The sequence below is a fragment of the Coregonus clupeaformis genome, chromosome 19, assembly GCF_020615455.1.
Source record: "Coregonus clupeaformis isolate EN_2021a chromosome 19, ASM2061545v1, whole genome shotgun sequence".
In the NCBI taxonomy this organism is placed as follows: Eukaryota; Metazoa; Chordata; class Actinopteri; order Salmoniformes; family Salmonidae; genus Coregonus; species Coregonus clupeaformis.
The window spans coordinates 43,935,865-43,950,797 of NC_059210.1; the positions used below are offsets into that span (position 1 = coordinate 43,935,865).

Sequence of the window (14,933 nt, forward strand, 5' to 3'; positions counted from 1 at the left end):
TCAGTTGTCAATTGCATAAAACACTTTTTTCAAAACACTACACACAATTCTCTACCTAAAACACAAAGATCTAACAGGAAGTGACTTGCTTTCCTTTTCCAAACACAACCAATCAAAATGCTACACTTATTCACCAGGTCACACACACTCCTCACATGTGCAAACACTAATTGCTTAACTGATCACTAACCAATCACTGATTTACTGTAGTATAGGCCTATAAATAGGTCAAAGGTCAGATTACCTGTTTTGAACAATGGATGCCAACAATGGACAGAGAGCAAGAGGAGTAGGAGGGAGAGGCAGGGGACAACAACAAGGACAAATTCAAAGACGAAGAGTTGGAAGAGGAGGAGGAGTAAGAGGAAGAGGAAGAGGAAGAAGAGGACAAGGGCAAAGAAGAGAAGGAAGGAGAGCCATCTCTGATGAGATTAGGGCAACATTTGTTGATCATGTGATCAACCACGGTTTGACCATGAGAGAGGCTGGACTGAGAGTCCAGCCCAACTTGAGTCGATTTACAGTGGCGTCCATAATTCGAACCTTCATAAATGAGAACAGGTATGCAACTATCTAATAACTATTTTAGCATTACAGTAATGTACTGTAAAATACGTATGACTGCATAGTATTGCATAAACATTTGTAACTCTAAGCCATCCATTTACTGCACTGCATTGAATGAATGAGGTTGGTTATCATGCTGTACTACATTTTTTTGTACATTGTTTACAGTTCCTATGCTGAACACATACTGTGTTTGAATTCTGTACAGAGTGGAAAGGCAAAGACATCATGGAGGACGAGGACTGCAATTATAAATATGGTTTTGGCCAACAATGCAATTAGGATCGAGAGATAAGAGAGCATATCTTGAATAATGACACCATATTTAACAACATCAATGCTGTAAGGCTGTCGACCATACAACGCATCCTCCAACGGCACCAAGTGACGATGAAACAACTTTACAATGTGCCATTTGAGAGAAACTCTGACAGAGTCAAGAATCTGTGACATGACTTTGTAGAGGTATGTATGCAACACTGCTTCCAGTACTTCAGACATACCATATTTACTCATCTGTATATCCTTTTGTCTGTTACAGAGAGTATTGGAGATGGATGCCCATGTAATTCGCCATTAATTTATTTATGTGGATGAGGTTGGCTTCAACCTCACCAAAACTGAAGAAATGTAATAGGACAGAGGGCAATTACCAATGTCCCTGGACAGCGTGGGGGTAATATAATTATGTGTGCTGTCATCACTCAAAACGGGGTCCTCCATCACAATGCCACACTGGGTCCGTACAACACCGGCCATATGCTCACTTTTCTGGATGCAATTTACACAATGCTTGTCCCTGATCCAGATCAGGAGCCTGCTAGATTTGTGGTTATATGGGACAATGTTCGTTTTCACCGGGCTGTTCTGGTCCAAAATTGGTTTGCCACCCATCCACAATTTGTAGTTTTGTACCTACCCCCATATTCACCTTTTCTAAATCCCATAGAGGAATTCTTCTCAGCCTGGCGCTGGAAAGTGTATGATCGTCAACCCTATGCCCACATGCCGCTTCTCCAGGCAATGGAGGACGCCATGCTAGGAGATACTTCCCTCGATGTTTGGCAAGGGAAAACGTATCTTGTGATGTGGACGAAGTATTGTGGCCAGACCCAGCCCGGAGAAGGGATGAAGCGTAGCTTAGCACTGGTGACTGCCCCCCCCCCTACCAATTCCTGGACTGCCCCCCTGGGACCCCACACACACAATTGTGTTCTTTACTGGATTCTAAAGAATGTACTTTTGGTTTACATATGTTTATGGTTTTGTTGTATGCTACTGTATACAACAATGATGTTTGGCCTAATAAATATTTTCTGTTTCTACATTGCATTGGTGTTTACAGTGTACTTGTTACCCCTCTCAGCAGATTACTTTCACTGTAGAACATTGTACTGAAATGTAGATATAAGCCTATGAAAGACCAAAGAGCTTTAGATTTAGAACAACAGTGTTTACATGGTATATCCAAAAATTTACTATTATGAAATAAGTGTTTGCCATTTGATGCAAATGCTTCATTCTGACATGTGTTTATGGCATTTTGAATGCAGTGTTACATTTTGAAGGAGATGTGAGGCATTTTGCATTTTGTGTGTGCATTTCTGGGAATTGTGTGTAGAGTTTTGAAAAAAGGAGACATAGTTTTGAAAACGTGTGTAAGCAGTTTGAAAAAAATGTAAACCATACTTCCTTCAGATTGTAGTGTCAAAAGTACTGTCAGACTATGTAAAATACTGTCATATCCTCAATAAAAAAAAGTAAACATTGGCCATTGATTATATCAGTTATGGGATTGCGAAAACATTTTCATATCAAAATGGGGTTGTGGGCCAAAAAAGTTTGGGAATCCCTGGGATACATCATTGGCAATGAACCTGGGAAGTTTGAATGGCGAGAACGACGTTTATAGCTCTGGTGTGATGTAATCACATTGACTAACTTAATACGGTGCTGCACTGATGCATTGCAAATGACAAACCAGGCAGAGAAATTAATGAACACTACGTACCCACGGACCTGTCAGTGGCAGTTTCCCAGATAACAATTTATATTGGTCTGCAGCTTATTTTCGCATGTGAAAAGACATAAATCTAACCTGTTCCTTATAAATAATTGACAGATTGTGGCGATATTTCGCAATTGGTGTGAAAAGCTTCATAAACAAGACGTGCTCTTTTTATTTTTTTGGTCCGAATTATTCGCACGAAAATAACAGACTCTGACAGCCCTGCCTTCTATCATATGAACTCAATCATGTTTATGATCGATACTCAAATAACCCAGAACAGGGATGTAGTGAGTAGACATCCATGTTCCCTGTAGTATACAAAATATGTTCAACTGTCTCCTGCAACCCTCTCTGTTCCTCCACTCCTCAGATCGGACCTAATGGATATTATTTTGCCATCGACCCCAATGGATATGTGCTGCTACACCCCAACCTCCAACCTAAGGTATGTACTATCCCTCTGTCTTCTATTATGATGTTACCACGTCTTACAATCCCAACTCATACAGAGTTGACTGATCATTCTGAGGTGCTACTATGATTGCTGTGGATCTTATTCATGTTCATATGAACCCACACATGATCGTAGCAGTATATCTAACCACAGGCCACCATAATGGTCCTGAGCCACCTTTAGAGAAACACAACCGACTGCTCCTCCCTACCTCTTCTATTCCTCCCCTCTTTCCTCTCCTCCTCTCCTGATCTCCTCTTCCTCCTCAACACCCGCTGTCCAGGTCTTGACAGGTTGCAGAGGGCCATGTGTTGCCCAGGCCCGCAGGCACTCTGTTGGGGCTTGTTGTGTTCAGAGGGGGGCCTCTCTGGATCTGAGGCCTGGGACACATGTTAACATCTCATCCAGCCACATCCTTAAAACACTAATCAACATGGACACACACTCATGGATCCAATCTATACATACACACACAGGCACTTAACCCTAACCAATGCACAGCATACACAGGGTGTTCGTGTGTAAAGGCGTGCAGCCTCTTCCAGAGGGAACCGTTTCAAAGTGACTGGAGGTCTTGAACAGTGTTGTATAGGTTTCCCAAGGAGGAACCATGTGTGTAAGTGTGTCAGTCAGGGTTTGAAACAGGGAGGGGATCAGAGATGAATGCCATCAGAAGGCCTTGTGACTAATGTGATTATAACCGTGCTGAAATTTGCTACAGACGCAACCCTTTTGTTGAAGGTTGCAACGGTCATGGTTTGAGTCCCGCCTGGCCACATACTGTATGTGTTAACGTTTATTCTATTTAGATAATAGTGCCTGGCCAATGAATTCATATTATTATCAAATAGAGATGTTGTCTCCCACTGAAATGCTCCCTGCATCTCTCTCATTATGTATGTGTTAGAAAAGGATCCGTAACCGCAAGACAAGACTCAATAAGCCATATGCCATCACGTTCCATGAGGTGAGAGAGAGTAGGATAGATAGATAGTAGATGTACTATAGTAGAACATATTATAGATGTAGATTAGTAGCCCTTAGGGCTGGTCTTTAACTGTTAGATCATTGAGTGGAGTGTGTGTGTCCAGTAAAATCTACTAAAGTGATGGTACACTAGAAAATGACTCCTTGGATCAACCTAAGAAAATTACTTAAACTGGTTACAAGTAAATTAGTTATGTTTTCTCAGTTGAAAAATACCACATTTGTTGAAACCAAATATATGATTCAATGCCAACCGTTTTATTTGATTATTACCAAACCTATATTTTAAGTTGCAACCTATTTCTTTCAGCACTCAACTTACTTTACCCCTTTGGTTAAACCTAATAAATAATAAATAACAAATACAAACTAATAGTTCATGTAAATACAACCCATGTTTTCATCTTGTTCCAAGTTAACTTTTTAATATGGAATTACCTATGGGTTACCCGCAATGAAATAAGTTCTCTATAAATCAAGAAATTATGTTAGTTCAATAACATAAAATTATGTTTCCGAAAATATTCTTTACACAAGTAAGTAGCAACAATATCGTAACCAAGCATTGGATACCTTAACATATAACACTTGACAGGCTCTTTAGTATCACATGCACTTATGCAAGTATCATTACAGACACTGGCAAGTTTAAGTTTGAATAACGAATACAATAGACCACATTAACTGTAATGACATTCACTTTCTCGTGTAGACAAAAATAGCAAACTGAAAGCCACAGCCCAATAAGCCACGCCTCCAACTCTTCTGATAGGCTGCCACCGCTATATCGCCCCCATCGCTATTCAATGCGCATGTGCATGAGGAGTTGAAAGCATTTTAGAAGCTTTCATTCAATTTAAAAAATCCCATTGATCTGTCATATTAGTTTTTTAATTTCAGATCAATTGAATAGAATAGGTTGAACGAACCAAAGCGTAATTTTCAATCATTCCAATCAGTGTTTAATACATTTATGTACAGTTTTTTTTTCTTGAGTCCAACCCCATTCGATGCACTAAATGGATGTGGGTGGAGCAATGTCTACATAAGGGTGCAAATTACAAACACTCACATAAGCTCTGACAAAGGCCTTGAGGCCGATACGTAAAGCTTAATAATAAATAGTGATTACTAGCAAGAGCAGTGTGCAGGTTTCTCTTTTCCTTCATGTTATTCTGTTGTTACCATGCACTTGCAACAAAGATAGCTCAGATGTGCGAGCGCCTTTTTGAATTTTTAATCATTCCTATCAGTAAAAGCACTGCTGCTGAACAACAGCGTGGTCAGTGTTTTCCTGCTACTGTAGCCTTAGAGCATCATACTCAGTAGGTAGGGGAGGAATAGATAATAATAGTGAATAGTTGTTATTAGATAGTGTTTCTTGCGTCTAATCCATATGTCATGTCAGTATCTAGAAGTTTGGGTGTATGTGCGCATGTGTGCGTGCGTGAGAGAGAGAGAGAGAGAGAGAGAGAGAGAGAGAGAGAGAGAGAGAGAGAGAGAGAGAGAGAGAGAGAGAGAGAGAGAGAGAGAGAGAGAGAGAGAGAGAGAGAGAGAGAGAGAGAGAGAGAGAGAGAGAGAGAGAGAGAGAGAGAGAGAGAGAGAGAGATGGACCAGGGTTACAGCAGGTCCCTTTCTAGTACTGCTACTGATTTGTCTTTCTCACTGGGACTTGATGGATCAATTCATGAAACTGTATGAATTAATCTGTGCACTATTGTCATGAATTCCTATTTATATTCACATCATACGCTTGCTTTATAAATCATGTCCATAATCCCTCCGGTACAGTACTGTAAGGCATTCCAGTGAAAGGGCATGGTCAATCTTACTGTGTATGATCTGTGTGTGTGTGCAAGCGTGTGTGCATGTGTGATCAGAGAAACAGAGGAGTGTGTGAATATGGAGGGTGACCTTGGACTCTTTGAACACATTCTCTCTTTTCTCTCTTGTTCTTGTGTTATTGTCTGTGTGTGATTGTGGTTCAATAGAAAACCCATTTCATACTCATCACACAAATCCCTCGTTACATTTGGTGTTGGATTTTGATCTCTCTCCCCCACCCACTCACTTTGCAACTCTCTTTCTTGCTTTCTTTCTTTTTTTGCTTTCTTGCTTATTCTATTTCTCTGTATATTATACTTTCATCCTCTCTCCTTCATTTTTTGTACTGTTTATTTAATGTGCTTGTATTTTCTGTATCATCTTATGGCCTCTAACTATTATTTGTATTTTGTTCCCATGCTGAGATCCTCATCATCTTCCTCCTCTTTCTCCACTGTTCCATCTTTCTTTTCTCTCTTCATCCAATGTAAGGATAATTTAATCATCATCATCATTATCATCATCATCATCATCATCACAGTGTGTGTATGTAGCTTTTGTGGGAACTAAATCCATATGAACCTTCTATAAAGTGTATACATTCTAAAGGTAGAGCAGTGTTGCTAGGAGCCAGAGTATCAGGTTCCATCCATTTACTGGTGCTTTAACAGAGTAGTTCTGCTGCTACTTTATAACATTATACAGTCTCTGATACGCACGGAGGAGGGTGTAACTACTGACATTAATACAGTCTACAATTAGTCTGTATCAAACATACACACACACACACACACAAAAACTCAAACAGGCACACACACACACACAGACTCAACCATCATGCATGCACGCAACACACACACACACACACACACACACACAAGCTGGAGTATTCCGGTCAGTTGGTTCTCAGCTGTATAAACTAGGCTCTTTGTCTGAATGTACAGTATATACTGTAAAACGCGACAGGGTAAGGAGCAGAGTTGTACTCTATGGCCTGAAGCCATGCTAAGAACCCATGACTGAAAAATATACATCACACAGTCTACTGCAGAGTTTCCCAACTGGCGGCTGTGATTTTGTTTGGCCTCCCAAGTTTTATGAGCAAGTTTTTTGTTGTTGAATTTTCATTGGCATATGAAAGACTGTAAGAACACCAGGAAAACAGCTCAAAGTGATTTTAATTTAAGAAATCTGTTCACAAGTATTCCCACGCAAAAAAAAGAGACACATGATCGTATACAAATGTAAGCAAGGTTTGAAGTTATTATGTTTTAGTCAAACATTATATCTGTTTGGGCTTCTTGCGGTCAATTTGCAGTCTCCAAATTATTTGTAATTATGTTCCGGTCCGCCGACCATCCGCTCAAGAAAAAAATCAGCCCGCGGCTGAATCTAGTTGATGATCCCTGGTCTACTGCGTTTCAACTCACTGTAACAACTCTTCAGGGGGACCGATATCAAACAAGGTCATGCTATTGAATATACAAGCATAAGTTTCTACAATAACCCAATGTTTCTTTCCATAGTTATACTGTATTCACTGGCTTGTAAATATTGAATTCATTTATTTATGGGTACTGTGTGTGTGTGTGTGCGTGCGTGTGCGCGTGTGTGTATCGTGGTAACTCATCCACCAGACTAAACACTCACCTCTCCTCAGAACCCTAAATTCCAGGAGCCTGTCACTCTGGACTTCCTCGATGCTGAACTGGAGAACGACATCAAAGTCCAGGTAAACACACACACAGGTGTTAGTTGTGTCCTGTCTCCTACTAAAGCTCACTGAGTGTGATTTATACAGTGACTGGCTATAAATGAGAGGACATGTTTACAGAAGCAGTGGATACCCCATCTCTGTCTGTCTCTCCCTCTCCTTTCATCCTGCTTCTTTCATATACACTGCAAGAGGGAAGTTCAGCATATGTATGTGCTACCAATCTCCTGTTATTCCCCTCTTTCTCTCTCACTATTGTACAGATGTGCACTGTGTTTTAGAGAGAGAACGGTAGAGAGATCAGACCCTCTCTCACACACACACAACCACGCATGCATGATCTCTCTCCCTCTCTCTCTCTCTCTCTCTCTCTCTCTCTCTCTCTCTCTCTCTCTCTCTCTCTCTCTCTCTCTCTCTCTCTCTCTCTCTCTCTCTCTCTCTCTCTCTCTCTCTAGATCAGGAGAATGATGATAGATGGGAACCCAGGTGAAGAGACCATAGATACTCTAGTTAAAACTCAGGATGAGGTGAGATCAGCACAAATGAAAGATACATTGTTATTAATACTCACTTACACATCTCCTAGTGACATCAGTGCATGATTAAGGAGGAAGTGAGTTATTTGTAGTTTACGATTTAGGATTATGACTGTTTTAACACTTCTGTGTCTGTGTATGTACATTTGTGTGTGTGTGTGTGTGTGTGTGTGTGTTCTCTGACAGAGGTACATCGACAGAGGAGTAAGAACTTACACCTGGGCTCAGGTCAATGGAACAGACTACAGGTAAGCAAGAGGACTGAGAGATGTTGACCCAGTCCAGAAACAACCTTTAACCCCTAGCTTTATCCCCTAGAAACTTGTAGTGATCTGAAAGGATTGGATAGCTTGCTGTAACGTTACAGTGGTCTCAGATCTCTACTTCATGAATACGATCAGTTCAGGCCAGTAGGGGGCACTCTCTGTCTCTCTCCATCACAGTAAAACCCATTTCTCAACCACTGAATTGTGTTTAAATGCAGATGTTCAGTGTTCTGTCACCTTGTGGATGGAACAAGTTTTTCCAAGCTTCGCCCTCAGTGTGTCAATAGAGAAAGGACAGGGTCCTGTATAATGACAATACCTTTATTTCCCCAGCTTGGCTCTGGTCCTGCCTACCTACAGTGAACACTACATACAGGCAAAACTGGGAGACACCATCAGACAGGCCATGGGTGAGAACACACTCACACCCAGGCACACAGCCACAAAACAAACACGCCACAACGACTCTGCTCACTCAGATCAGTGAGTTTTGCCAATATTCCTCCTTTATAGTGTGGCCACATGGTCCAGTCAGCTGAAGTCTCTCTCTCTCTCCCTCCACCCTACTCTCCCTCTCCATCACCCTTTCCCAGATCACATACTTCCCCTCCCTCCCTCCCTCCCTCCCTCCATCAGCTCTGATGCACCCCACCCGCTCTCCTTGTTCCTTCTCTCCCTCTTTCCCCTCTTTTTTTCCATCTCTTGTTCCTCTGTTCCCTTTCTTTGAATCTGAGGGCAGAGGAGGCATGTTACCTTACACAGCCTGACTGTTCTCCAGGGCTTTCCTCTAGACTTAATCTGTCTTCACCTCTTTCTCTACCCAGACCTGGTTTATCACTACTCATAGTGGCTTTATCACATGGTTCCTGTACTGTACCTCTGATGTACAAGATAAATCCACCTCTACAAACTATCCAACTCTCTGTTGACTTTAATGTTCCCCTCATGTCCTCTCTCTATCTGCCCCTTAATGGGATCCGTACAGCTCCATGGGGCAAGTACTCTATTTTCTGGTGTAAACTCACTTTTCATTATCTGTCCTCCAGTCTCTGCATGATCATGTGTATGTGTTTGCATGATGAAGTATATTAATTCTACACGGTGACAGAGCGAAACAAAAGGAGGTAAAACGAGATGGAAGGAAAGAAGGGAAAATGAATGACAAATCTATAGTGATAGAGAGTAAAAGAGAGAAGAGCTGAGGTCCATGTGATTCCTACCATGCCCAGTCCTTAGAGGAGATGTACCACAATCTGCCTGTCATGTTTTACATGCTATTAAAATTATTTGATTATGCTCCAGATAGTCATGAACCTTTTGATACTGAACCATCAGTAAACGGTTTCACAGACTGCTGGCATGACTGTTTCAATTTAATGGACATTTTTCTCATGATGTCTTCTTTTAAGAGATTGATTGATTGACATTGATGTCTTTACGAGTGTAGGAACTCTATTTGAAAGAACATAGTGAAATCCAAAGCCAAAGCCTGTCACATGGAATAACAGGAGAGACAGATACTGTGCTGGAGTAACTGTGGATGTACTATACGTTATTGCATGGTAGCACCTCTCAGTTTGGATAGTGTGGTTGTTTTAGATCAGATTTCCATTCTTTTAAGACTTCTGATATTGGTGTAACATGAATTTGATAAGACATCTGAAATCCCAATGGTTCTGTTTTCTCTCTATTTCTCTGTCTCCCTCTCTCTACTCCCCCCCCCCCCATCTCTCTCTCTTTCTCTCCCGCTCCCTCTCTCTCGCGCTCTGCTGAAACTACAGGGCAAAAGGGCAAGTATTCTTCTTCCCCTCATCTGCTTGTTCCATCACTACAGTTTCACTCCACACCTTTTCTTCCTGTCTACCCGGCACCTCATACAGTTGAAGTCTGAAGTTTACATAAACTTAGGTTGGAGTCATTAAAACTTGTTTTTCAACCACTCCACAAATTTCTTGTTAACAAACTATAGTTTTGGCAAGTCGATTAGGACATCTACTTTGTGCATGACACAAGTAATATTTCCAACAATTGTTTACAGACAGATTATTTCACTTATAATTCACTGTATCACAATTCCAGTGGGTCAGAAGTTTACATACACTAAGTTGACTGTGCCTTTAAACAGCTTGGAAAATTCCTGAAAATGATGTCATGGCTTTAGAAGCTTCTGATAGGCTAATTGACATCATTTGAGTCAATTGGAGGTGTACCTGTGGATGTATTTCAAGGCCTACCTTCAAACTAAGTGCCTCTTTGCTTGACATCATGGGAAAATCAAAAGAAATCAGCCAAGACCTCAGAAAAAAAATTGTAGACCTCCACAAGTCTGGTTCATCCTTGGGAGCAATTTCCAAACGCCTAAAGGTACCACGTTCATATGTACAAACAATAGTCCGCAAGTATAAACACCATGGGACCACGCAGCCATCATACCGCTCAGAAAGGAGACGCGTTCTGTCTCCTAGAGATGAACATACTTTGGTGCAAAAAGTGCAAATCAATCCCAGAACAACAGCAAAGGACCTTGTGAAGATGCTGGAGGAAACAGGTACAAGTATCTATATCCACAGTAAAACAAGTATTTTATCGACATAACCTGAAAGGCCGCTCAGCAAGGAAGAAGCCACTGCTCCAAAACCGCCATTAAAAAGGCAGATTACGGTTTGCAACTGCACATGAGGACAGAAATCGTACTTTTTTGAGAAATGTCCTCTGGTCTGATGAAACAATAGTAGAACTGTTTGGCCATAATGACCATCGTTATGTTTGGAGGAAAAAGGGGGTTGCTTGCAAGCCGAAGAACACCATCCCAACCGTGAAGCACGGGGGTGGCAGCATCATGCTGTGGGGGTGCTTTGCTGCAGGAGGGACTGGTGCACTTCACAAAATAGATGGCATCATGAGGAAGGAAAAGTATGTGGATATATTGAAGCAACATCTCAAGACATCAGTCAGGAAGTTAAAGCTTGGTCGCAAATGGGTCTTCCAAATGGACAATGACCCCAAGCATATTTCCAAAGTTGTGGCAAAATGGCTTAAGGACAACAAAGTCAAGGTATTGGAGTGGCCATCACAAAGCCCTGACCTCAATCCTATAGAACATTTGTGGGCAGAACTGAAAAAGTGTGTGCGAGCAAGGAGGCCTACAAACCTGACTCAGTTACACCAGCTCTGTCAGGAGGAATGGGCCAAAATTCACCCAACGTATTGTGAGAAGCTTGTGGAAGGCTACCCGAAATGTTTGACCCAAGTTAAACAATTTAAAGGCAATGCTACCAAATACTAATTGAGTGTATGTAAACTTCTGACCCACTGGGAATGTGATGAAAGAAATAAAAGCTGAAATAAATCATTCTCTCTACTATTATTCTGACATTTCACATTCTTAAAATAAAGTGGTGATCCTAACTGACCTAAGACAGGGAATGTTTAGGATTAAATGTCAGGAATTGTGAAAAACTGAGTTTAAATGTATTTGGCTAAGGTGTATGTAAACTTCCGACTTCAACTGTGTGTGTGTGTATGTGTGTGTGTGTGTGCGCATGCACGTGTGTGTGTGTGTATGTGTGACACACATTGACCTGTCACCACTCTGATCAGACTGTGGTTGATATGAACCAGGACTATATCAGTGAGTTAAAGGATAGCCCTGTTCTAGATAAGGCCTGACAGTGACAGTCAGCAGAGTGCACTGGCCTAACAGCCATAACAAGTCATGCTGACAGACTAGTGGCAATACCAAGCTTTAAAGATGGATAGGACTTTGTCTCCATAATCACTGTCTCTCTTTCTGTCATGTCTTGTTTCACTCATTCATCTTTCAGTTCTTCTTTCCATAATGATCAGTCTGATATGTAGTATAGGCCATGAGTGTGTTGAGATTCTAAGGTTCCATAGTGTGTTTAAGGTTCTAAAGATGTCTCTCTATTCTCTTCAGCCATGGATACTCTGCAGGTGGAGATGTTTGATGAGTTGGGCTACACCTTCATCGCCCCCAGGTGAGTGGCTACAGCAGCACATCTGAATCTCCTCCACCCTCCTCCATTTAGAACCATTGTTACTCCAGAAGTGTACTTACAGCTAGGAGTAGCTGGTTATTCCACAGCTTTTGCCAGCATTGAGGAGCACGGAGTAGCATTAGGGAGAAGTTATAAAAGGAGTATAATGTTGTACAGATGTTGAATTTGAGATGTAATGTAGCTAATATACAGTATCTGCTATTTCTGTAGGGAGTACTGCAAAGGCCTGAAGGACAACGACAACAACACCCAGTTCCTCCTGGACTTCAACCAGTTCATTGACAGGAACACACTGGAAGAGCCATGTTAGTTACCATGCCTGTTTAACACTCGCAGGCACGCATACAACCCCCCCCCCACACACATACACACACCTCCATCCATCTCTCCATCTCCTCTGCCTGTTGTATTCAAAAGGCAGTCAAGGTCAAAAAGAAGCTCTAGATCAATACAGTCATTACTAGGCAGTATACCCACCCAGGGGGAGGAGTTAGTGGGGGGAGTCAGGAGGGTTTCTCACCGCTGTGATGTTATGGTGTTCCATAGCCCTGGGAAGGTCAGAGAGAGGCATTAGATGTTTGATTAGTCTGGTCTGGCCAGGAATGACATCAACCTTATCAAATGTGGTAGGCATTCGATTAGTGTAGTCTGGCCAGGGGGTGATGTCATCCTGATCGACTGAGCTTCTAGAACCTGATGTTGTCATGCTACTATGTGACTCACAACCTCTATAGTGGTCATAATCTAATGGGTATCAGCTACTGGAGATCCCATCAACTTCCTCAGCGTCAGCTAATGGATCGCAATGTCCTCTGTGTTGTCTAAGCAAGCTCAAGCCATCTTAATTTATATGTGTCATCCTTGCAGTTTGCCAAGGGGTTTACTGTGGAAGATACTTCAGTAACAATGTCTTCCTCTCTAGGTAATGTGACTCTGGTCAGTAGGCTGCTGTTGGACGCTGGGTTGACCGCTGATCTGGTCAAACTGTGGAAGGAGCAGACATTGTGAGTGCCACACACAAACTCACACACACTGCCCATCATGCATCATCTACATGTACGCGTTGAGAATCAGTTACGTGAATTAAATAGACAGTCAGTCTATTCCCCATCTTGTTGATGTCTTATTGGAGAAACACCAGGCAGCTAGTACTGCTATAGGCTAATGTCTAGGTCTGTTGCTGTGAGAGTCTTGTGTTTTACCAATAAAGTATGATGAAAGAAAGACACAGGACCAGCCATGCCAAGCTATGCCAAGACTTAGTGTGTTCTGAAGACACCACAGTAATTACATCAACATGCGTTCATCACGCCATACACACACATGCTCACATAAACAGGAACAATTTACTGAACAAAGAACTCTATTCAGAATTAGGACATAAAGAGAAGTGACTCTCTGGGAATACAACAATTTGTTTTCAAAGGTTCTGGACACAGTGATGTGTAGGCCTCTCTGTAGGCCTCTCCAAGACACACACTGTTCAGATGGACTAGTGATTTTTCCTGGGAGAGAGAGATGTGCTTCAAAGACAGTGGAATATTTAGCTCATGCCTCTCTGATTGGTATAGATGGTCCCTGAGCCTCTGTTATATATATATGGTAAATGGGTCAATGGGGTCAATGGTTCCATTGAACAGATTGGCACACATTCAACAAATCAGATTTTAACAAATGGATATTCGTCAAATCCGTCATGATTTACAGTATGTATTGTAACAAACCCACAATGTGGTTACTTAAGTTTTATTTGGATATTTGGCTGTTTTCGCTGCATAACATTTAGAAGTTGTCCCTTTTCAGGTTTAGAAGAAGTGACTGCTAAATGCTAACTCCCGTTCGTATAAGCTGGTTAGCATAGCTAGCATACAGAAATCAGTGGTGGTAGTCAGTCAATTTGAACTGTAATGCAGTTGATTGGTTAAGATGACATGAACGTGTTGAGGTTGACATCCAGACAAGCATTATAGTAATTTTACCTCAACATAGTGTGAAATACACATATAAACAATAGCCTAAATGTAGGGTAATTTTGCTGGGGGGCAATGAGGAGATTGGGGATCTTTCCCCCACTGTCATTTCCCCCACACGTTTCCATGGTAATTCCATTGTTTTGGTCGAGTTCTATTTACCTCTTTACCGCATCTATTGAACTGTGATTGGTTCCTGTGTGTTCTTTCTGTTCCCAGGGGCGGGATTCTGGCTAGGTTTGTAGCCACTGATGGAGGGATCACCAGAGTCTATCCAAGAAGGTATGCTCAGATTTCTCCTTCCCAGTTAGTTAGATTAGACCGCTCCCATACTGTAGGTGCTGTGGCCAACTCCTATTGTAAGAAGCCATGACAACGGACTAATACAGGTAGGAGTTGGCTAATGCACAAGCTATTTTAAAGTGTATAATGGTTTGGCTTGGATATGATACTGTTTTACTTCCCAACCTGTTCTGCTGGCTCATTTCACATTTCATGGAGAGTTGGTTCTCCCAAATCACCTACTGCCCATTAGCCCACAATATGGTTCACATACACTGGAGATGTGCTCAGTACAGATGGACT

The 14,933-nt window shown here is 41.7% G+C and overlaps 1 protein-coding gene across 6 annotated transcripts in view; it reads left to right on the top strand.

The window, feature by feature from the left end:
* The window catches only part of LOC121531951 (voltage-dependent calcium channel subunit alpha-2/delta-1), a 106,134-nt gene that overhangs the window by 66,533 nt on the left and 24,668 nt on the right, over nucleotides 1-14,933 (top strand). For 2 of the 6 annotated variants that reach the window (XM_041837540.2, XM_041837542.2), the window contains exons 18-29: nucleotides 2,949-3,023; nucleotides 3,940-3,999; nucleotides 7,504-7,575; nucleotides 8,013-8,084; nucleotides 8,280-8,341; nucleotides 8,693-8,769; nucleotides 9,345-9,353; nucleotides 10,141-10,149; nucleotides 12,297-12,357; nucleotides 12,589-12,683; nucleotides 13,301-13,382; nucleotides 14,568-14,630. In XM_041837540.2, coding sequence (XP_041693474.1) covers nucleotides 2,949-3,023; nucleotides 3,940-3,999; nucleotides 7,504-7,575; nucleotides 8,013-8,084; nucleotides 8,280-8,341; nucleotides 8,693-8,769; nucleotides 9,345-9,353; nucleotides 10,141-10,149; nucleotides 12,297-12,357; nucleotides 12,589-12,683; nucleotides 13,301-13,382; nucleotides 14,568-14,630 — 737 coding nt within the window. The remainder of the gene's footprint in view (nucleotides 1-2,948; nucleotides 3,024-3,939; nucleotides 4,000-7,503; nucleotides 7,576-8,012; nucleotides 8,085-8,279; nucleotides 8,342-8,692; nucleotides 8,770-9,344; nucleotides 9,354-10,140; nucleotides 10,150-12,296; nucleotides 12,358-12,588; nucleotides 12,684-13,300; nucleotides 13,383-14,567; nucleotides 14,631-14,933) is intronic. The other 4 variants (XM_041837544.2, XM_041837545.2, XM_041837543.2 and 1 more) reach the window with 3 other exon arrangements.